This window comes from Fusarium graminearum, chromosome 2 (genome assembly GCF_000240135.3).
Source record: "Fusarium graminearum PH-1 chromosome 2, whole genome shotgun sequence".
NCBI lineage: Eukaryota > Fungi > Ascomycota > Sordariomycetes > Hypocreales > Nectriaceae > Fusarium > Fusarium graminearum.
Window position 1 is genome coordinate 3789512 of NC_026475.1, and position 21598 is coordinate 3811109.

The following is a 21598-nucleotide window of genomic DNA, read 5'->3' on the forward strand; positions in this document are numbered from 1 at the left end:
ATGGTCGTCGTCGATATCTCCATCATCTTTTAGCGATAGCGCGGTGAAAACGGTGCTTTTCGGCATTGGCGCTGTGCTGTGAGCCAGGAGAGCCATCAATCGTTGGCAAACTTGTTGTTGAAATGGGTCATCTGATTCCATCTCAAAACCATCTGCGTAAGCCTCAAACATCTTGTTGATGTCTTGGGGCGGGATAAGACTGCCCAGAGCCATGTTAATTTGGGACTTGGTCCTCATGTTACAAATGTTGAGAGCTTGCAGTCTGACCCAGAGGAACCTAATACATACAATTAGTCATCGTCTCAAGTGCGAGAATCAAGAATCTCACATTCCGTCCGCCTTGGCGTTCAGTTTATCAATGATGTTCTTTCTTAGCTCTGGGTTCCGGTGAAGAAATTCAGAGTGCAAAGATGTTTCGAGATACTTGTTAATATCATCTTTGTTCCTATCGGTTGTGATTTCAATCCCGAAAGTTTCCTTTGCTTGCAGCTGTCTAACCTGGTGAGAATTGCGGCAACTGATTGCGAGACCGAGGTTACACTTTTGCATTGTGGCCTTGAGCCAGCCAAGCAATCGCTCCTGGAATCTCGAGGGAAGTTGGTCAAGGGCGTCAATAACGATGTACCTCACAACTGTCGAATCCTTGAGCAATTTCTGAACCACGTCCTCCAGGGGCTCTATTGGCGAATCGTCTGCCCAAATATCAATGTCTTGCTTCTCAGATGCTTGATCCCAAAATGTCCGAAGCATCTCTCGGTACATTTGGTCGCTGTTCTCATTGTGGCTATTTCCCACGTAGAAATATAGAAGCTGGACCTTGTTTGTGTATTTTGAGTGGACGCTCTCAATGATACGAGACCTATCATGTTCTAGTTAGCCTCTGCTCTTCATATTCATAGGATAATGATAGTATGACAAGAATCAATACTGACATCAAAACAGTCTTTCCACAGCCGGCTAAATCTTATCAGTTTATGTTATCAACAGAAGCGCTATGGGAAGACTCACGACGGCCGTAAAGCCACAGAACTGGAGAGCTTGTCTTTATGTTTGACCAGTTCTGAAAGTCTTCTTCATCCATGAGCCACTCGCATGTCTCGGATTTCTCCCATTCGATCTTGTTTGCATTATGAGTCTTCTGGGCGATGTGTTTCTTCCTCATTTCTGCTCCAGCGTTGTCTGCGAATCTGTGTCAGCTGGCAGCGATGTCAATGTGTATCAAGACTAACAAATGACATTGTCTCCATTGTGTATTGCTTGATTGATACCAACATTCCCTTTTTGGATGATGATGCCACTTTGGGACATTGTGATTGGGGATGGGTTGAGAAGTAGGCACTTGGCGAGGGCGGTTCTATGTTCACAGGAGACTATTGGGTGCTTTCGAATTGGAAAATATTTCTCCGGTATAAATACAAATTTACCACTTATACTTTGTACTAAATAACTAAGCCCAACGAGATATCTTTACCCAAGAGGTCTCTAACATTCAAAACATGATACCAGTCGACGGAGCTGTCAGGCTGGGAGCCTGAAAACTCAGCTAGCTGCATGTAAGCAAGCAAAATGGCGATCAAAAGCACTGCTCAACGACAAATAACAATGCCAAGCCACGGCAAGGCCAATATTGACAGGGTGCTGTACTTTCCTGAGTCGTGATATGCGGACCAAGAGGAGGCCTGAGCGGCTTGCCAACATTTGTGACTACAGCCTCGTTTCCACTGATAAACGCCCCTGCGATAATACTGGCTTACGGGCTTTGTTCCCGGCCAGCCTGCGAAGAAATTCCATTTTCCATGCCCATATTTCTTTTTCTTATGTGGAGATCGTACCCATTTTCCAGTCATCACGTTGCATGTCACAATTTCCAGCGAATGGGTCCGCAGCCTTATGGGTCATATTCGATTGGGAGCGCCGTCTGATTTCTTGGCTATAAACAGAACGCCACAATGTGGTCTTAAGATAACTCGAGGACACTAGAAGCAGAAAAACTTGTCGAGTTTTCTTGTTACTTCCAAAGTCAACGCCGTGGTCATACATGTCTGTGGTCCTGCTCCCAACATTCTCAGCTGATTGGTGGCACCAAGCAAACATCTATTAAACTTCATGATATGATATTCTGCTTGATTCAAAATGCCAAGGACACTGGAGACAACCCATCCTAGTTCCCGAGACGGGCCGCTGAGGCTCCCAGTGTCGTTGTCCTATGTTGCCTAACCGCTCCAATCAGGGGTTTTGAGTCAAGCCGATCATCATGCCCCCCACACGCACCCATGACAACAACCAACTAAACTTCAAACTCAGCCCTATTGTTGTTCTGTCATGTTGGTCTCAAGAGTGGAGTCACGAAATGGTAGGGCAGAACAAAAGATGCGATTGGAAGATTCGCAAGTGACAAGATCCTTGGCGACATCCAAGCAAGACTTGTTATTGTTATGGCGGCCTCAGAGTCCCATCTATGATGATCATCCTCCATTCAAAAGTAAATACACATTTCAGCTGCTCATGGATTTTTGCTTCATGGCTCTTTTGACTGGTCTGTTCGGTCCACCCCGACAGAGTCGCCTCCACAGCTACCCAAGCCCGAAGCCTTTCGGCCACAGACAAGTGACACTCTATCGACCAAGGTGACGACATCCTGGGGGTAGAGCATTTGAGGCTGTGTCGAAGGCATCTACTTTTACTATAAAGCCAGCACTCGATCATAGTTCAGATGAAACACATTCTACAATGACCAATCTTATCACTTCTCTGCACCTTATACCATACATATATTCTGCAATTACTGTTCACCAACATGGCAGAAATCGGACCAGCTCTTGAACTCTTCCGTTTCATCCTCAGCACTCTGGGCCAAATCCAACTAGCACGCAACTTTGAAGATGACTTTGAAGCGTGCCAACTCAAGCTCGACATTCTCCAACTTCGCCTTTCCCGCTGGAAGGAAGTCGTTGATCTTACCAGCGACAAGGATCTCGACACTCCAAAAGTTAACGATGGCAAATCACAACCCAGAGGCATCAAGGAGGTGCTTGACGAGATCGAACATTGCTTGGATCGATACAAGCGCAATTCCAGGCGCGACAAAGACGGGTTGACCAAGGAGAACCAAGAAGCACTCGAGCCTGAATCAAATCTGCCGTCCGACATTAAAAGCATTCGGCGTCGGCTGATGCAGTGCATCCGCAAGCGTCAGTCCCAAGCTTCAACCACAATCCAAGGTTTGAAGTGGGTCTTCTACAAGAAAGAAGTCTTTGATCAGTTCATAGGAAGCATGACGGAGCTTCTTGATGAGCTCGAGAAGATTGCCCCAGGTGATGATCACGAACAGCTGTACAAGCTTAGTGAGGAGGAGTGTGGTGATATTACCAAGATGAACCTGTTGACGCTGAAGGAAAGCATCGAGGGATGTGATCCATGGCTTTCCGAGTCTGTGGATAAGAAGTTGCAGGGGGGTCAGGCTGGTACACAGAACATCTACCAGTCAAACAACCGGGGTTTTACAGTTGGGAATCATAATGGGGATAACAAAGGTTTCACAGTGGGCGAGGGGAATACTCTAACTAACCACTTCTAAACCGTAGATAATAGGTAGTCATATAGAGCACCCTAATGAATAATGACGGATGCATATAGAAGTTAGTTATTAATAGGAAAATTTATATTATACCCTATGCCTCTATCACAGTGACTTTCTAGCTGCGCCAATTTATTTTAACTCTTGCAAATCTCTTTCAATAATCTCATCGTGGATCGAGCACTCGTATTCTCCAGATCAGCATCGAATGACCTATTGCCACTCAACTAAAAGTTCAATACCCTACTTTCCACAGAGCTCGACGCCAGATGAGTCTTTCATCTCTACAGCCAATAAGAATCGCTCTGCGAAAGGCAAAACTGCCATTGAAGTTGTATCAACCACCAGAGTTGTAAGAAACATGCGTACGAGCTTGTTGTCGCGCCTATCAAGCGGTAAGCTGTGCCTAATCAACTTCACTCGTCGACCCCTGCCCCCCACACCTGACAGGACGGAAAAAGCCACCCTCTTGCTATGAAAATCAACGAGGACAAACTCTGGGCCTTGTTGGTTACCCGAGTCGCTGCCGATAGCTATTGGAAGCTTGCGACCATGGCTTTATTGCACCGTAAAGCATGGCTTTTGAGTGTGCTTCAAATCAAGTACAAAGACGAGGGCAAGCCGATTGAAGAGCTCCCTGAAGAATACCGCGTTGCTCTCAACACCTTCCGATTCTTTCTAAGGAAGGCGATAAACGACACGACCAAAATATTGAAGCAAGAGTTTGAATGCTCCCCTCCCATGAGATGGTTGTATCGCCGCACCAAGTCCCCTGGAGGATAAGATGTCTGCTCCGAATCTAGATGGGGCGCACGCACCGACTTTACTGAAGACCACAAATCGCTGCTATACATCCTGGAGATTTTGAGCCTGGATGAAGAAGCGTGGACGAGGCAATCCACCCTTGTTGATGAGCTCGAACGTCTCTTGAAAAACAAGCCCGATGTTGACCGTCTCATCTCTGCTCATGTGTACAAGAGCATTAGTTACTTGTCCGTACTCTCCCAGTGCGCGAAGCAGATAGAGCTTTATCAGCCTTGGGCTCGACATTATTTTTACCAGAAAATGTTTGCTCGCCGATATGAACGCGATTACAGCGAGGAACACGAGGCGGAGTTGAAGTCAGCAATAGAGATGGTTAAAGTGATCCGAGGACGACAGATTCCTTTGCATAAATTGGGCTGGACCGTTAATCCATCTGGTGGAAAGTTCAAATACCCGTATGAAAAACGTCTAAACAAGGACACAGTCAACGCTTTGCGACAGGCCGAGGCGAATCTCGATGTCGTCTGGGCTGAGCTCGACAGGCTGACCGAAACCAACAAGACTCATTACAAGGACCTTGCCCTCCACAGTCTGCTGTCTCGCACTCTGCGAAGGACACCGGAGTGGTTAGAGCCCGAGCAGACCAAGAAGAAGGGACAGCCTGGTGCTACCGACAAGGACCTCGTGTTCCTTAATCGCCCACTATCTAACTTGTTCCTGGGCGAGTCTGAGCAAGAGACTCCAAAGACTGCCCCTTCGGGAAAGAAGAAGAGCAAGGCAAAGACCAAGGGCGAACCAGCAAAGGCACAAAACATCGACACGCCCCCTGCTGAAGCCCCAGAGCCTGAAAACGTCGACAGGCAGCCAACATTCACCGTCGACGCACGAGCGCTCAAAGTCTTCCGCACTTTGTTCTTCAACCCAGAAGTAACAAGCTCTCCTGGCGTAATAGCTTGGAACGACTTTTCTACACGCCATGGCTTTGACAGGCTTCCAGATCTAGAAGCTGTACGGTTCAGTGTGGCAGTTCCAGCCCACTTCGCTGGATGTTGACCAGGGCATTCACTTCCACGAACCGCATCCAAAGGGAAAGATTGATTTCCAGATTGCTCGACGACATGGACGCAGACTTGCGAGGACTTATGGCTGGCATAGTGGAATGTTTGTTCTCAAGGGAAAATAGGTGGTTATCTTGGAATGGAACAACGATGTTTACGAATTTGCGGGATACGATTGATTTGAGACTTTTATAAGAATGAAAATACAAGAGACTGTTTTGCGTTCTTTCTTTATCATAACTCTGACCATACATATTTTCTGTTAGTGGGATTCTGGTGAAATACAGTTTATGGTGGAAATGAATGGGTTTCATTGGGAAAATATGTGCTATAAAGACTATCTCATGGGTCTCAAACTCATTTTATTACACTAAATTACTTGGCCAACTGAAGACCGCGAATAGCGACACGAGCCCTCACAGATGCACCAGACCCAACATCGAACTCACCTTCATGAACCATACCATCAGCACCCGACACATCGTTAAACGGAATCTCGACTGTTCCCTGCTCACTATTGCCGTTCTGCAGCACGAGGCGGAAACTAGAAGGGCTCGATAGCTGCTCAGCAGTAATGGGGAATCGGAATGCTGAGTCGAACGAGGGGTTGAAGATATCTGTTCCAGGAGAGTATGACTTGACGGGCGTGACGAATTCCTTGTCGCCCCATGTAACTTTGACGCTGGGCTTGAGCTCATCGCGGTTGCCGTTGAGACCGCTGACATTGGCGATGAGGACGGTGGCAAGACCGCAAATCTCTCCCTCGTTCTGGCTGCTGGCGGAAATGCTGTTGGTTTCGCCGACAAAGTTGAAGAATTTGCCGTGGATGGTGACTCTGGTATCGATAGGCTGGCCCTTGTGGCTGAGGCTGAGCTCTTGGGTGCCTCCGTTTAGTAGAAGCTGCTTGACGGTAGTAGTAGCGATACCAATGTCATCGTCACCACCAAGGTCTTCATCATTGATGTCAATGGTAATCTGCTGCTCGTAGTCCGTGACAAGGAAATCATGAGTCTCGTTCCACTTAGGATCGTGCTTATTCTTGATTGTCGAAGTGCGCCACTCGCCCTCCGCGCCGACGGTGACGTCGCAGTAGCAGTCGGGAATATCCTTGACGATCTTTTGCAAGAGTCTCTTAGCTCCGCTCTTCTTCTCTCCGGTGATTTCAGTAGCGGAGTCAACGGTGAGGCGGAGGACACCGAGGTGGGGCTGGAAGGTCTTGAAGTAGTCGTTGTTGGAGGACATGTTGACGAGGAAGCGGTTTGGCAGGACGGCCATGGAGGAAATGATGTTGAGGATGACCTTGCGGACGGTCTTGTCGATGATGGAAAAGTCGGCAATGTTGGCGGCGTCTGTGAAATCGAGTTCGATGGAGGGAGGGTTGATGAAGGCGACTTGGGCAGCTCCGATCTGTGGGAATTAGCATTGACATCTCGTATTCTCTCGCTAACTTGGGAACATACCAAAGGCATAACATTCGTGATAGGGCACAATAGGACCGACAGTCTTCCTCGGAGTTTGACATGCTCGATACCCTGGAATATATAGTTAGTATGGCTCCTCTTGATGGAAAATCTGCGACTACTCACAATCTTGGGAACCATGCTTGCATCAAGCTCGAAATCACATTTTCCATCCCAGTCCAAGTTCATGTCAAGCTTGATACCCTCCTGCGGGGTTCTGTGGACGTCGACGTGAGAAAGCTTGAGAGGCTCATTTCCAAAGTCGGCCTTGACAAACTTCAAGTTGGCCAGAGGGCCTGGTAGCATCTGCTCCAGCATGGGCTCGACGATGTCCTTGACCATCTGGCCGCCAGCGACGTTGATGTTTGGCCATAGCTGGGCGATTATGTCATTGATGAAGCCTGGGAGCTGTCAGTGAGATCATTTCGAGGTGTAGTGGGGTAGCTAGCTAGCTAGTAGCTATCTTACCTGCGGACTCTGCGCCTCCAGAGGCAGTGAGAGTTTCTTGAAGAGAAGACATGTTGTTCATGATGGGCGATTTGAGGAATGTGAAAGGAATAGAGGAATGACAGGAATGTTAGAGAGTTGCTGTATAAATAATAATGACGATGGAGGTGAAGCTAGGTATAGGTGGAGGTTTCGGTTTGCGGGGTTCGACGCGACACGACATTGATTCAGTGACAGTCTAGAACAAGGATTGACGTCACTTTGCTTCAATACAGGGGGCACAAACTTGTTAGCTTACGCTTTGGTGAGGCCATCACTGTTTCTAAGAAGTTACTATTGGTGGACACCTCAAACAAAACAAGACAAGAACGTGGTTGATGTTGATTGACCTCGTCACAGATCTTTCCCAAGCTTGGCACAAGCTTAATTCTGGGCCGCGTCACTAAAAATACTACCGTAACAGGGATCGCCAGGGAATCACAGTCGCTGTGCATGTCATTGAAACTGGTAAGCGGGAATAACGCGTACCCACTGTTGCTTATCATCACAACAGGTTGTCGCAAACATGATCTGTGAATGATACCCTCAACGGTTGTTGGTGCCAACGTGTTAGTGGAACCGGCCGAGGCTTGCATGATTGTATTTAAGGGTTTCAATGGTGTTTGGCTCATAGAAATATCCTTTAAGCTCTTTCGATTTGTAAAATACTAAGGCAAGCCTTGGCTTTGACCTTCAAGTTGTAAACCCAACTCCATCAACATGATTGTCTTTCTCCAGTCCATATTCCATAAATCTCATCGTCTCTTGATTGTAATACTGATTCCATACTCCTCGGTTATTATATACATGAAGAACAACTGACAAAAAAAAAAAAAGAAAAACACACCAAGTAATCTATCCAACAGCTCCCAATGTCTCTAATATAGTGTTCATGTGATGTTGGTACGGACGTTCCACATCTAAGAGCGACCAAGGACTGAGAAAGTCATACTTGTTCCTTCCACCTTTTGAAACCATTTTTTGTAGAACTGCAGTTATTCCTCGTCGTTCCCGTAGTAGCTCTAGAAGACGATGCTTGTCCGTATATTCGGCCTCATGCTTGCGCACGAATTCCAACAACACAGCTACAATTCCCGCAACGACAGGGGCTGCGCATGATGTACCAGTCATACGCCGCTGCAGCTTATCCGAACCCTTTGGACAGTACCCTAATATCGCCATGCCTGGAGCAGCAAAGTTGTGATTGTTGGGTTCAGGGTCTGGTGTGAAAGGGGCAGGGTTTCCAAAGCCGTCGGCAGCGTGAACACAGATAACTCGATTCGACTTCGCGGGCCACGAAATAGGTTCTAGTGCACCAAGATTACACGCTGCTGCAACCATGATGATTCTATTTCTTTCCGCCCTCTCCATGACTTCGTCAATCTCTGCCACCCTGTTACGGCAGCCAAATGACATGTTGATTATGTCCACCTTCCATTCATCAATTGCATAATTAAGCGCCTGGAGATAGTTAGCCGGAAAGTTCGTGCGGTTGTCCATACTAAGAGTACCTTGACGATAGCTTGGGTTGTTGTTTCACTTCGCGCCTTTTCTTGTGATCGAATTTCCAACACTTTGGCCACGTATATATGAGCATTCTGTGCAACCTTGAGTACAGTGGAGGCACAGTGAGTCCCATGTCCATCTGAATCAGTGCATAAATCTTCCATCTTGATATGCTTTGATGTATCGCAATACAACCAAGTTCGGCAATCCTTGATCTGCTTCTTATATAAGGAGCGTGCCTCTCGAGGAAAGTCTAAGCCTGTATCGATGATGGCAACTTTGATAGGATCCTTATGGTGACGGCTTGTGCTTAGGTCGACGAGTCCTTGAACTTTGCTCTCGAATTTTTCGAACCACGTATCGGCATACCCGGATCTGAGTACAGACGTTAATAAATGATTGTTACGGGGTTTTGAAAGGGAACAAACAGTGTCGAGTCCCCTTGGTGTTCCTCTCCGTCATGGTCATCCCATAGACTCCACTTCTGTTCACTATACTTCTTCTGAATACTCAAGTTTTCAGAGGATTCAAGTGTCTTGAGATAGCTGTTGAGTGGAATGATAATGTCTTGAAAGAAATATTGCTGAACAGTCCTCTCGTCCTCTTCTCCGATAGCATCCACAAGCCTTCCCCTTAGGCATGCCTGAATGGCTGTTTTGTACTGATCATCTACCTGGTTGAGAAAAGCTTGCGAGTCTTGTAATAGGTGAAGTAAAGCTACATAATCCGTGGTGTCCGGATTGCGGTAACCCTCAGCCCTAATATTTTTGCAGATTGTATCGAATTCCTCAAGAACCCTATCTTCATGACTTTGTAAGTGCAGGAGGGTCAGGGCTAAGGCAACAAGAGTCGCAGATTGATATGGCAGATCGATTTTCTGGGCTGACGTCTGGGCTGATTTCCGGGCTGGGTCCTCAATAGGGATGGGCAAATATGGGTCACCAAGGCTGAGCTTTCCAAGATAGTTTTCCAAAAAGCAGATGCCTGTATCTTTCCAGTTTCTTTGCAACCATGGCCCTTCATGACTCCAAGGATCCTCATCAGGCGGTTTGACCCCCCATGAGTCCTTACTTAGCTGGAGGACGCTGGATGCGAACACCACGGCTAACTTGGCCTTCTGATGCAGTGTCAATGGCGGTAGATCCGAATTTTCTCTTAGTGATACTGCTGCCATTTTTGGTCTGACAAGGCTTTCCAAGGTGATCACTTGCTTAGAACATTTGACTGGCGTATCACCTCTAGTCTTTGCTGTCTTCCCAGACACTAGATTGATAGTAGGACATTTCCAGTTACTCTCGGACGCTTCGATCATCCGGCAAAGTTCCAAACGCGTTATCTCGCACTGATGACGGTTTCCTGATTGACTTGAATCCTGGAACGTCACCCTCTGAGGCATTTCGGAGATATGTTCCGGAACCCTTGTGGTTTGTAATGTTAGACGTGTCTACAATTGAGAGAGAAATGTTTAATAAATCTTTTTCAACTCACTCAGCGTGAAACCTGACTCGGACCCAGGACTTTCTGTGTGTTGAAGATACCGTGTCAAACTCAAATAATTGAGTAGTACCTCCGTTCTTGCCCACATTCTGTCTGTCTGCCACTAGTTTAAGCATCGCCGAATGGGGGGCATCCTTGCAATCAAGGGGCCAGCGCTCTGCTAGCAAGTCGTAAAACGAGTACAGGGCGTCTTGAGCATCCTCCATGGATTTGGGTAGGCTTGTCTGGGTGTCTTTAGATTCCATATTTTGATACGTCGAATGCATGATTTTGTGATCATCGGTTGCATCCACATCCACCCAGTCGTCCATTAGGTCTTCAGTTTGGTACTCTGAGCATTGGGTTCTCAGTGTATCTATGATTTCTCGATTGATTGTTGTCATTTGGTGATCGGAACTTGCTGGGATTGCTCGTTCCATATATGGTAGTACTTGCATTAGCGTAGCCATGCCTTGGCCGAGCTGTTCTTTGATATACTTCACCATTCTGAGCTTAGAACATTGGGTAACAATAAGGTTTTGGATGTTGAAATGAACGGAGCTACCGTACCCCGCAGTAGCTGAATATAAGAATCGCGTCATTAGTCACCTAATCGTATGTACTTCCTTATTGGATGACCGCATCAGCCTTCTGTAGTGGTCTGTGCAGGTAGTTACCATGGTCGGATGATGATAGGTCTGATTCATGTTCGTTCGGTTTGTTTCCCTACCTCTATCTTAGGTGCATATGGTCTAGAGTAAATACAGCTGAACGCAAATGCCATTCGACATCTACAAGTACGAAGCTATCTCGACATTCCGGGATCTTCCTTTCGACATCCAAAATATTGACACGACTTATAGTAACCGCAAAACTGAAGTCCGTCGATACTCCGCCACATATTGCACTTGGTTTTGAAATACGAATAAATATTCATCAAATTATCGTAAGTAGCTTGTGAAATATCTCATTTGGAATTTATACAAAGAAATTTGCGACTTTGTATATGTACTAGTCAGTGTGGCGGATACGTATGCTACAGCAATTGTGCTAGAGAAGAAAAGTGGAAGGACCAGCGCGTATAACGGACGACCCAAGCATATAACAATGAACTAAGAATGCCCCCTATTCCATATGGCTGCCACCATCGCCGCCTGTACTATCATCCAACAGTCCAGTAGCGCACCACACACCAGAACTCTCCTCATCAACCTCCTCGTCCTCATCAATATCGCTTGGTTCTTGAATTGGCTGAATTGAAAAGTTTTCGTTGAGCAACTCCAAGGCCACTTGATCCACTGAAGCACGATCTTGATCGTCACTGAGTAACGCAAACTTATCAAACGTTTCTGTCTTGGTTCTGCCGCTGAGCTTTGTTTTTATCTTGAGTAGTTGATAACCAACAATGAATGGCTCGTCACAGACTCCGAAAGAAAGTACCTGATTATGGGATCTCTCAAAACTGATGTGAGGCGTGTTCTCGACTGGAGCTCCTAGCAATGGCGTTGCGTCCACTGTTACAGCAGCGTCAGCACCAATGCTGTTGTTTTTATCTCTCTGGATACTGCCTCCATGTGCAATCTTCAAGCCAGTGACCATGTAAACAGACTTCAGAGGGTTTTTCTTCATGTAAGTCTTGACTGTTGTTTTGGCCAAACTTCGAGCAATGTAGGTGTCGTTTGGAATAAAATAGGATGTCTCCAGCTCCTGGCACGTCAGAACTGATCCCTTAGTACTGGAAGTCTTGCCAGCAATGTCACCGCCAAGACCAAGTAGAGAAGCAAGGAATGATGTCATGATACCAGCGTCCAGTGAGCGCAAATCGCTGTACGTCAGACTCCAGTTGGGTTTCTTTGAGGGAGTGATCTTTTCAGGAGTTTCGCGAGACTCTGAGTTCAACGACTCAAGGGGCAAACGCGGATGCGTGATGATGTTGCCAAGCCTGACATGTTCATTGGGCGGAATGTCCCAGTTTGGAGCGAGAATATATGTAGGTCGTTCTGACATGTCGGAGATTAGTTTGATTGCTGATGAGTCTATAAAGACAGAGGAGAGATCTCTTGAAATGTTTAATACCGTTTATTTTCGAGAGAGATTAGAGACTTGTTTAATGCCATTGATACTGACGCCTGTCAACGACTGCTTGGCATCCAACAGCTGACAGTCTGTACGTGTTAGAACATCATTGGATAGATTCCAGGTTACAAATAACGTCACTTACCCCTCATCTCTCCAGGCTGTGGATATTGAAACAGTCATACGATGATCGTAAAAGCACCGTACAGGCTACACTTGAATCAAATTCGCCTCGATATCGAATGCGTTATCTCTGTAACTCATTGAGAATATTGAATCAGCTAAAATTGTCAAAGCTCAACCGTTAATTTGTTTCGCGATGTCCAACATGGACAAAACGATGACCGAGCAAGATACTGAACTTCTAATTCATGAAGCGTATGGCCGATGCCTCAATTCGTTTATTTGTTGCAGAAACTGCGTACATCTTTCAGAAGCGTCACGCAGAATGGTCGCTGATGAGATGAGCCGTTTCATGATATGGGCAGCAAACATCGGGGCGCATCTTGACTGGTCTATCTCTTCATCACTGGATCATCGCCTTCGTAACAGTGAGAGAGCGAGAACTTCAGTGACTCTTTTGCTCAGAGTCTTGCGTGTGAATATCGATTACGGTCCGAGCTTTCAAGTGTTAGACAAACATGAATAGCACCGCTGACAGAACGCAGCAACCCGAATATTTGACGTGCCTGAGGATACATTACAGGCAACTGCGCCAGATCTTGACCCCCACAATGATCCGATGAAAGAAGGTATTGGCCACAAGGACACACCGAATGTAACTACAGCAAAAGATATTGCTATGAAGTTGTCTGAAGGAACGCTTCTTTCGGTCCATGCAATGATAGGACAGTTGAAGCGTATGTCAAACACAATCAAGAGGGCAAGTATTGCCGAGTACGACCTACAAGCAGCAAGGACAAGGGACACAAAATATGGAGCGGACTCTGATGATGATTATGAGATGTTAGCTCGTAAGATAGTCGAGCATAAGTTCAAGGTCACCACGGAAACACCATCTGATACATTTATCAAGACTCAAGACGCGCTAACTAATGGCGTCGAATTCCGTATGAGGCGATTTAAGGACTGGGAGCGTCACCACAAAAGGCAACTGGATCGTGAGAAGAAAAGAAACCCCACTCGACCTACAGAGATCGATAAGTCACCTATCGTTGGAGACGGGTTTGAGGCAACTCAGCCGCACTCCTCAAAATCCAGCGCAGTACCCCTATCCGTTGGAAGACTTTCCGAAAGGGCATCTGAAGTGGAGAGTACCGTCTTATCACAAAGGTCGTTCGACAGCAAGTTATTTGAGATACCGGAATCTATTAATCAGTTTACGAACGTCTCAAGAAGTGTGCGCTCGATTATGGGCAAAACATATGTGGCCTGGCCATGTCCACCAAAGACGCCGAATTACCTCTCAAGGAACGACAACGTCAAGTGCCCTTATTGCTTTGATCAATTGGATAACGGCGAGCTTGAGAACAAAACTGCATGGAGGTTCGCATGACTTCAGTTTGATATGCTAAGAATACTGACGTATAAGCAGGAAACATGTTAAGCGAGACTTGGAACCGTATAACTGCCTTCATCCACAGTGTCAAGAATATCTCAGGATGTTTGCCAGTGAAGAACAATGGAGCAATCACATCAAGAATTTTCATTCGCAACAAACATGGGTGTGCCGCTTGAAACCACATCTGAAAGCCGAGGTATTCCAAGACGAGGCCACAATTCGCGAACACCTGCAACAAAGACACAAGGGAATGTTCCCAGACTCTATGACTGAAACTCTGATGAAATCCATGCATCGATCAAGCGAAATTAGTCTTTTTGAAGAATGTCCCCTGAACTGCTCCGATCAGCCATCAATGTCAGAAGAAAACCATCTTACAAACCACATCGCTAACCATCTATTGTCACTGGCTATGGAAGCTCTTCCAGAGCGCAGTGTAGCCTCGTCCCAGTCAACATTTCCGGAAGATGATAGCGATCAATCAGGAGACATATCTGCCACACGGAGTCAGCTATCAAGGCGAAAAGACATGAACGAAATGCCGTGCCTGGAATTTGAAGGCGGAGGAACCATTGAAGGCATCAACGAGCCACATGTGGGACGCACGTCGGCCATCGCGATTGGGATTCAAAAAAGCATCCACACATGGCTCCGCCACATAGGATCACCCTCCCCTTATGCCAATCACTGGAAGATATTGTTTCTAGTGTTCGCATTTATTGCTCGCATGCGAAGGAAGAAACCGGCGCAGGCATTCGAAACTACACCTCAAGCACCTAGGGGACCGAATACTAGCGAAAGCTCCATGAAAACGACCGTGGACTATGAGATTTATACTGTTGGCTGGATCTGTGCAATTCAGGCAGAACTTGTCGCCGCTCTAGAAATTCTTGACGAAGAGATCATGGAACCTGTCCCAGTATCACGGCACGATGGCAACAGTTACACGCTCGGAAAAATTGGAAACCATCATGTTGTTGTCGCCGGGCTACCTCGTGGGCAGTATGGAGTCGCCAGTGCTGCAAAAGCTGCAAGGGATATGGTCCGCACCTTCCCCAATGTGAGGGTTGGCTTTATGGTCGGTATCGGTGGAGGAGTTCCCACACAGGGTGATATCCGTCTCGGTGATATTGTGGTTGGGTCAAGTTCATACGGAAGTGGTGGCCTCCTTCAATACAACCATAAAAAAACAATCAAGGATAGAGGTATGGACCTCATTGGAGACTTGAATCTGCCACCTGTCTCTGTGTTGGGAGCGATTTCCAAGCTGGCCGCATATCATGAAAGAAAAGGACACAATTTGAACCAGACAGTTGAAGACGTGCTGTCAAAGAACCCGAGGCTCATTGAACGAGGATTTCAGCGACCTCACGACAACACAGACAGGCTTTATAAAGCCAAATTTACCCACCCATACCACGGAGCGAAATGTTCGGATGCATGTCCCACTTCAAATCTGGAGAAAAGAGTCCCACGTATGGAGTACGAAGATAACCCAAAGATCCACTACGGTCTGATAGCGTCTAGTAGCCATTTGATGAATGATGCCGTTACCAGAGACGAGCTTGCTGACCAGGAAAATGTGTTATGTTTCGAGACGGAAGCTGCCGGCTTACCTTACCACTTCCCTTGTGTGGTTATCAGAGGCATATCCGACTATTCCGACTCTCACAGGGGTCGTGAATGGCAGGGCTATGCAGCACTTGTCGCCGCAGCCTATGCAAAACAGTTACTTCTACAGATTCCTGCCTGGATGATCAAAGAAGAGAAAAGAGTGAAGATCATCCTGAACGAGCTTGATAAGAGTTAGTATATGATTCCCTTCCAATATTAACAGACTTCTAATGATTTGAACACTAGAGCCGGTGCCCATGTCTAAGACAAATAAGGCTACTGAAGGCTTTGATAGAAACACAAAGAGGGAAGATGAGATGAGAATCCTTGACTGGCTCAATGCGATTGATTATTCTTCCAAGCAGCATGAATTATTGCAGCCTCAACAACGCCAACCAGGAACAGGCCAATCCTTCGTAGGTTCAGAAAGATTCCAAGCATGGCTTAAGTCCGATGATTCGGTGCTCGTCTGTTGTGGTATGCCTGGAGCAGGGAAAACAATTACCACAGCCATCGCCATTGAGTATCTGCAGTCAAGATTCAAGGATGATCCTACAGTAGGCGTGGCATACGTCTACTGTAGTTATCAAAAGAGCCACCAGCAAAATTCCCAGGATGTATTCACGAGCTTTCTAAAGCAACTCGCTTTGCATCAATCACGTTTGCCAACTGAAATACACAAACTCTACGAGAAGAATGACAATGGAAACAAAACACCGTTATTTGAGGACATTATTACGACTCTCCGCGATGTTATGAATTCATTTTCAAAGACCTTCATTATAGTCGACGCGCTAGACGAGAAAGACTCATGGGAGTCATTCATGTCAGACATGCTTGAATTGAGAGGGCAGACAGCGGCAAACATTTTCATTACTTCCCGCCCGAATCTGAGCCTGCAAGAAAAAATGCAAGATTTCTTTATATACGATATTCAGGCTGATGACGAGGATATGGGTCTGTACATTGACCAACGGGTGAAACAGATGATGGTGCTCAGTGATCAAAACACAGAATTGTCAGACAAAGTGAAGCAAAACTTCCGAAACCTCATCAGAGAGAAACTGAATAATGCCACGAAAGGAATGTAAGTCTAGTCCCTCATATTGGCTTTAGCAGGAGTTGGTTTGCTCACATGTTATAGATTTCTGCTGGCTCGGATTTACCTTGATAATTTACAGGAAGAAACAAATCTCAAAGGCATTTCAATCTTTTTGGAAAATTTACCCACTGGTCTGAGAGCTTATGAGGATGCGTACGAAAAGACCATTCGTAGGATCAGAAATCAGGGGCAAAAACATCGCGATTTAGCACAGAGAGCACTGACATGGCTCACATTTGCACGAGAACCTCTTTCAAAAGGGCAGTTTCGACACGCACTTAGTGTGGACGAGGGGCTATCGGAACTTAAGGACGAGGATCTTGTGAGCACCAACATAACCCTCCATGTATGCATGGACCTTGTCAAGATTGAGGAACGGTCAGACACCGTCAGCTTGCTGCATTATACGACTATGGAATACCTGAAGGCTAACCCAAACCATCTTCTCTCTTTGGGGTCTTCCGATGACCCAAAGTTCATCGCTAATCCATCTGACTCAGAGATCGAGAGAAGCATGGCCAGGGGACACTACGAGACGACAATTGCCACAGCTTCCGTAACTTATCTCTTATTCGAGGGATTTAGAACAGGACAATGTGGTTCCGAAAAGGAACATAGATCTCGACTCCGCGAGCATCCACTTTACTCCTACGCGGCCAGGAACTGGGGATATCATGCTCGTAAAGGTGGTCCATGCAGCAAAACAATTGAATTTTTGAAAAGCGAGACTCATGTGAGTGCGTCGAGTCAGTGTCTACCAATATTTCGATCTGGCATTGATTCCAGAGGATCGTGGTCCTCCGCTAGATTGGGTCGCGTTACTGGTCTCCATCTAACTGCATATTTTGGATTAGAGAGGGAAACGATGTCCCTTTTGAGCCGTGGGATGGAACCAGATGTAAGAGATGGATGGGGCCGGACACCGTTGTCGTATGCCTCCGAAAGAGGGCACGTCGACGTAGTAACGCAACTTCTCGACTTTGGAGTTGATCCAGAGTCCGAAGGCGATTGGGAGTCCCACGATCTCCCAAGAACAGCACTGTCGCATGCAGCAAAGAATGGTCATGCAGGGGTCGTCAAGCTATTGCTCGAAAAAGGAAGAGTCAGACCTGACTCAAACCCATCGGTGGTAGAAGGCCGGCCCGAGCGAACTCCACTATCCTTCGCTACAGAAGATGGACATCAGGATGTGGTAAAAATACTGATCGATGCGCATGAGATAGCGCTAGACCCAGAGAGTCACATTTCATCAACTCCATCACTCCATGCCACGCAGTCGGCCTCAGCACAGCCCTACGAGCGTAACACAGCGGCTGAAAGTTCCAATATCACCCTATATGCGACAGGGGTTCAGACACCAAACAGTCCCGCGAACATTTCTCGGGGTTACTCAGGTTTGCCTCAACGAGGCAATCTGGAGCGATTCGCTTGTCCTTTCCACAAGTTGGATCCTGTCAAGCACCAATCTTGCGAGCATTACAGCTTGACCAACTGGTACCACACTCATCAGCATCTGAGCCGCGTCCATACTCTAGGCATAGACTTCAATCATGCTGCCTACTGTGCTATCTGTCGTATCCCATACAAAGGAAAAAACGCAGAAGCAGAATGGCAACATCATCTTCGGGCTGGGCAATGTATGCATGCAAGCATGGAGGAGACTGGCAAGCTTCTCCCAGTAGAGTTTATAAAGCTGGCTCGGCTTGGCACAGGACTTTCCAGCGAGCAAAGGTGGTATGCTGCATGGGACAAGCTGTTCCCTCATCTGGCCAAACCGTCTTCTCCCTACTTTGAGAGTCGAGTCGACCTACTCCGACGGCATGCTTATAAGAGAATACAACGTTCCCTTGGATACGATGATCCAGCGGCGGTTAACAAACTTGTTGATGAGCTCTTTTCTTCCCCGGATATCCCTCAAACTGTCCCACAGTCCCAGTTCCTGAGTCCAGATACCATAGTGTCGCCGAGTCCAGCCGCAGGTCCCAGCAACTGGTTCACGAGCCCGTCCCAGATTTCCTCTGCAGGTCCTGGCTCATCAGCTGCCAGCTATTCCGCCGGTGATTTCCCAATCCCTGACATGCTCCTATCCCCCGACTTTTCAATGCATCCGAGTCCTGTTACCGAAGCCACCGCCGTCTTGGGCCCAAACCCCTTCTCTGCTAACTGTCCTGGTGTCTTCTTCGACCCTTGTGCTCCGCCATCCGATCAAGATTTCCACACCGACCAAGGATACATGGGCCCCTAATACCAACCGGGATCTCCCCGCCGCGACTAGCTTCGCTATGAAAGTTGTTGGCGGACAGCCTGGCGCGGTATCTCACTGCAAGTCTTGGCTAGGCCGTTGTTGAATCCCTGTTTTGGCTGACTTGTTCTTATCACCTCATTTTCAGTTATACCGTCTTTTACCTCATTCGCTCATTTCGATTCTCTGCTATTTTCAATTCCCCAGCTTTTGCAGCACTGTCCTTACTTATGCCTGTATTATTTGTTTCTGTATTCGTACCCCTCTCATTCTATGTTTTGTTACCAGGCTAGCTGGTTGTGATAAAAGGGTATAAATCGATTAGAACTAAGTAGTACCTTCTAAATGAATACTCGCGTTAGTTCTGAAATTGTACCCTCTATATTTATGGTACTTAATTTGTTTGTTTTAGCCATCTGATTGTAAGTTTCGATAGTAGTCGACTCAGCAGACGTCTCCCGTCCGTAACTTGGGTAAAAGACTCACTTGCCTTCTTTTTTTACACATCTTCACTATGTCTAAAACAATGTACTCCGAAGCCCTCTGAAAAAGCGACGCGTGTTAAACCCCATTTATGACTGTGTCGAGTCCCTGTGTCTGCAAATGTCCAGAGATATATACTGTATCGAAAACATACCCATAATGGTAGTCATAATAAACTAAGGTGTTACTACACTATCAAATCCTTTGTGTATAGTCATGTTATCGTCTACAGTATTTCTGGTTTTGTAAGGACATCTTGAAGTTTTCGGTACTCTTGGCTAACTTTGTAAATAGGCTGCATACTGATTATGTCGCCATTTCATATAAAACTACGTCCAGCAATAGGCGTTGCATATTATGAAAGGCATCTGTGCTATTTTCAACTGTATCTTAGATTAATTCAATTCTGTTTGACAAAATGTTGCTTATGAGACTTGAAAAGTTTAGATCGATCCAACAACTCCCCAGTAGCTGAGCGGATAAAGTCAACTTGCAAGTTGTTAGCATCCTGGAAGCGAATAGTGGCATAAGCGAAATCATCTGCATAAGCAAATGCATTCTCCGGTCCCTTTGTCCCAACAGCGCTCAACCCTTCAATGTTTCCTGTTCCACCAGAGATAATGTACATTGGCGCCTTGGGGTCTTGCTGCCCAGCAGGGTCAATAGTGCCGTTGTAGACTGGATGGAATCGTTGAGAATTATGCACGTGGCCAAAAACACCCAAGTCAACTCCGTACTTGTAGAACAGCCCCTCAAAAGCTTCTTGGCAGGGCTTGCATCCCTCGTTGTTGGTGGAGTACCACGGGCGATGACCTGCGACGATAAGCCAGGGTGTAACGTCTCGGTCAACAGATGACAGGTCGGCCTCAAGGAATTGTAACTGTTGGTTTGGTCTTCCGAAAGGTCCACCGTTCAAATGGGCTGAACCACCTGGCTGGTCGGGTGCATCAGGAAAGTCAGTCTCAGTGTCGATCATAACCACATGCGCCATGCCATAGTCGAAAGAAAACCAAAATGGTGGGTTTGCAAGTTGTTTTGCCTTGTTGGCGTTCACTTTAGCGGTTGCATCTGAAGATGTTGAGGCAAAAGGAAGAGGCATGATATTGCCGAATCTGACCATGAAATCTGTAAAGCTCTTTTGTCCTTCAGGGCAGAAATGGTTGAGGACTGGAATTTCTTCGCAAGCAGCCTCGTGGTTTCCAGGGGACACCATATAAGGTTTTCGACCCGCAATTGGGGCAAGTTGATCATAGAAATTCTCCAGGATGGCTTGATAGGCCTCTTGTCCATGGAGGAGATTCTTGGGCCTCTCAAACCAATCGTCGGCGTAGCCAAGGTCACCTGGGTGAATAACAAACTCATAGTCATCGGCTGTTGTGGAAAGTCTACCAATAGTTGTATGATTCAGCGATGGTTGGATAGTCGGGATTATATCACGCTTGGAGTGGTCCATGTCGATTGTGAAGCCATCTTCACCGTATACGCCAAGGTCGATGATAGCATTGATGGCAAATGGAGTTTTATCTCCGGCCGTGCGAGGGCTCAGAAAGTGGTCGATGGTTGAGTTCTTGGATACAATCTTGTAGTAGTACGTTGTTGCTGGTGATAGACCACTGAGAGTGACGGAGTTTACCCAGGTGCGAGAAGTGGGATATGTTGTCGAGATATCGGAACATGCTTGTTTGTCTAAGGCGTTCTGAGAGGTACCGTATTGAACGCAAGGTTTTGCTTGCTTGGCATAAGTGTTCCAACCAACAGTAATACCTAGGAGTCGCGTTAGAACTAAAATACTCTGTGTAATATTGAGGAGAAGGACATACTGTTTGGTCCGCTAAAAGCAATACGCTGTTGAACTGGGGTTGACAAATCTGACGGAAGAGGTGGAAAGCTGACTGCAGCCTCGACACCAGCTCCCAGAAATGGCAGGATTGCAATCAAGTTTTTAATATAGGCCATGTTGTCATGTATGTTGGTTAGAGGCCAATTACTGTCTACAATTATAACATCTAAGGAAAAGGAAAAGTCCATGTATTTAAAGCCTGGCAATATCTCTTGTCACTCCTCTCGTTCAATCACGTTCTTCAAATCCATGTGCCGTGTAGCCGAACAGCTCTATTAGATATACAAAATGTCCCTATTGAGAATATACTCCGAACCAATTGGTATTGAAGATCTCGGTATCCGGCAATTTGCTTGTGATAATAATAGCCTCGTGGTTATTCAGCTTCGTC

The 21598-nt window shown here is 46.6% G+C and overlaps 8 protein-coding genes across 8 annotated transcripts; 3 read left to right on the forward strand and 5 right to left on the reverse strand.

The window, feature by feature from the left end:
* Positions 1-324: 324 nt before the first annotated feature.
* Positions 325-1308, reverse strand: FGSG_12239 (uncharacterized protein; the record flags this gene model as incomplete). Its single annotated transcript, XM_011322779.1, has 4 exons — positions 325-859; positions 933-957; positions 1009-1179; positions 1230-1308. 4 exons carry the CDS (start codon positions 1306-1308, stop codon positions 325-327), a joined length of 810 nt encoding a protein of 269 aa, XP_011321081.1.
* A 1489-nt stretch (positions 1309-2797) lies between these two features.
* Positions 2798-3577, forward strand: FGSG_12240 (uncharacterized protein; the record flags this gene model as incomplete). The annotated part of the gene is made up of 1 exon (XM_011322780.1): positions 2798-3577. One exon carries the CDS (start codon positions 2798-2800, stop codon positions 3575-3577), a length of 780 nt encoding a protein of 259 aa, XP_011321082.1.
* Positions 3578-4129: 552 nt separating this feature from the next.
* FGSG_12241 (uncharacterized protein) lies at positions 4130-5395 on the forward strand (the record flags this gene model as incomplete). Its single annotated transcript, XM_011322781.1, has 2 exons — positions 4130-4329; positions 4381-5395. 2 exons carry the CDS (start codon positions 4130-4132, stop codon positions 5393-5395), a joined length of 1215 nt encoding a protein of 404 aa, XP_011321083.1.
* Positions 5396-5743: 348 nt separating this feature from the next.
* On the reverse strand, positions 5744-7389 carry FGSG_04507 (uncharacterized protein; the record flags this gene model as incomplete). Its single annotated transcript, XM_011322782.1, has 4 exons — positions 5744-6807; positions 6861-6932; positions 6987-7261; positions 7329-7389. The coding sequence occupies 4 exons, from the start codon at positions 7387-7389 to the stop codon at positions 5776-5778; spliced, it is 1440 nt and encodes a 479-aa protein (XP_011321084.1). The 3' UTR covers positions 5744-5775.
* Positions 7390-8201: 812 nt separating this feature from the next.
* On the reverse strand, positions 8202-10732 carry FGSG_12242 (uncharacterized protein; the record flags this gene model as incomplete). The annotated part of the gene is made up of 4 exons (XM_011322783.1): positions 8202-8807; positions 8858-9227; positions 9281-10270; positions 10341-10732. 4 exons carry the CDS (start codon positions 10730-10732, stop codon positions 8202-8204), a joined length of 2358 nt encoding a protein of 785 aa, XP_011321085.1.
* Positions 10733-11453: 721 nt separating this feature from the next.
* FGSG_12243 (uncharacterized protein) lies at positions 11454-12335 on the reverse strand (the record flags this gene model as incomplete). The annotated part of the gene is made up of 1 exon (XM_011322784.1): positions 11454-12335. The coding sequence occupies one exon, from the start codon at positions 12333-12335 to the stop codon at positions 11454-11456; it is 882 nt and encodes a 293-aa protein (XP_011321086.1).
* Positions 12336-14464: 2129 nt separating this feature from the next.
* Positions 14465-18887, forward strand: FGSG_04505 (uncharacterized protein; the record flags this gene model as incomplete). Its single annotated transcript, XM_011322785.1, has 5 exons — positions 14465-15731; positions 15787-16627; positions 16925-17379; positions 17497-18036; positions 18508-18887. The coding sequence occupies 5 exons, from the start codon at positions 14465-14467 to the stop codon at positions 18885-18887; spliced, it is 3483 nt and encodes a 1160-aa protein (XP_011321087.1).
* An 880-nt stretch (positions 18888-19767) lies between these two features.
* On the reverse strand, positions 19768-21323 carry FGSG_04504 (uncharacterized protein; the record flags this gene model as incomplete). The annotated part of the gene is made up of 2 exons (XM_011322786.1): positions 19768-21131; positions 21188-21323. 2 exons carry the CDS (start codon positions 21321-21323, stop codon positions 19768-19770), a joined length of 1500 nt encoding a protein of 499 aa, XP_011321088.1.
* Positions 21324-21598: the final 275 nt, after the last annotated feature.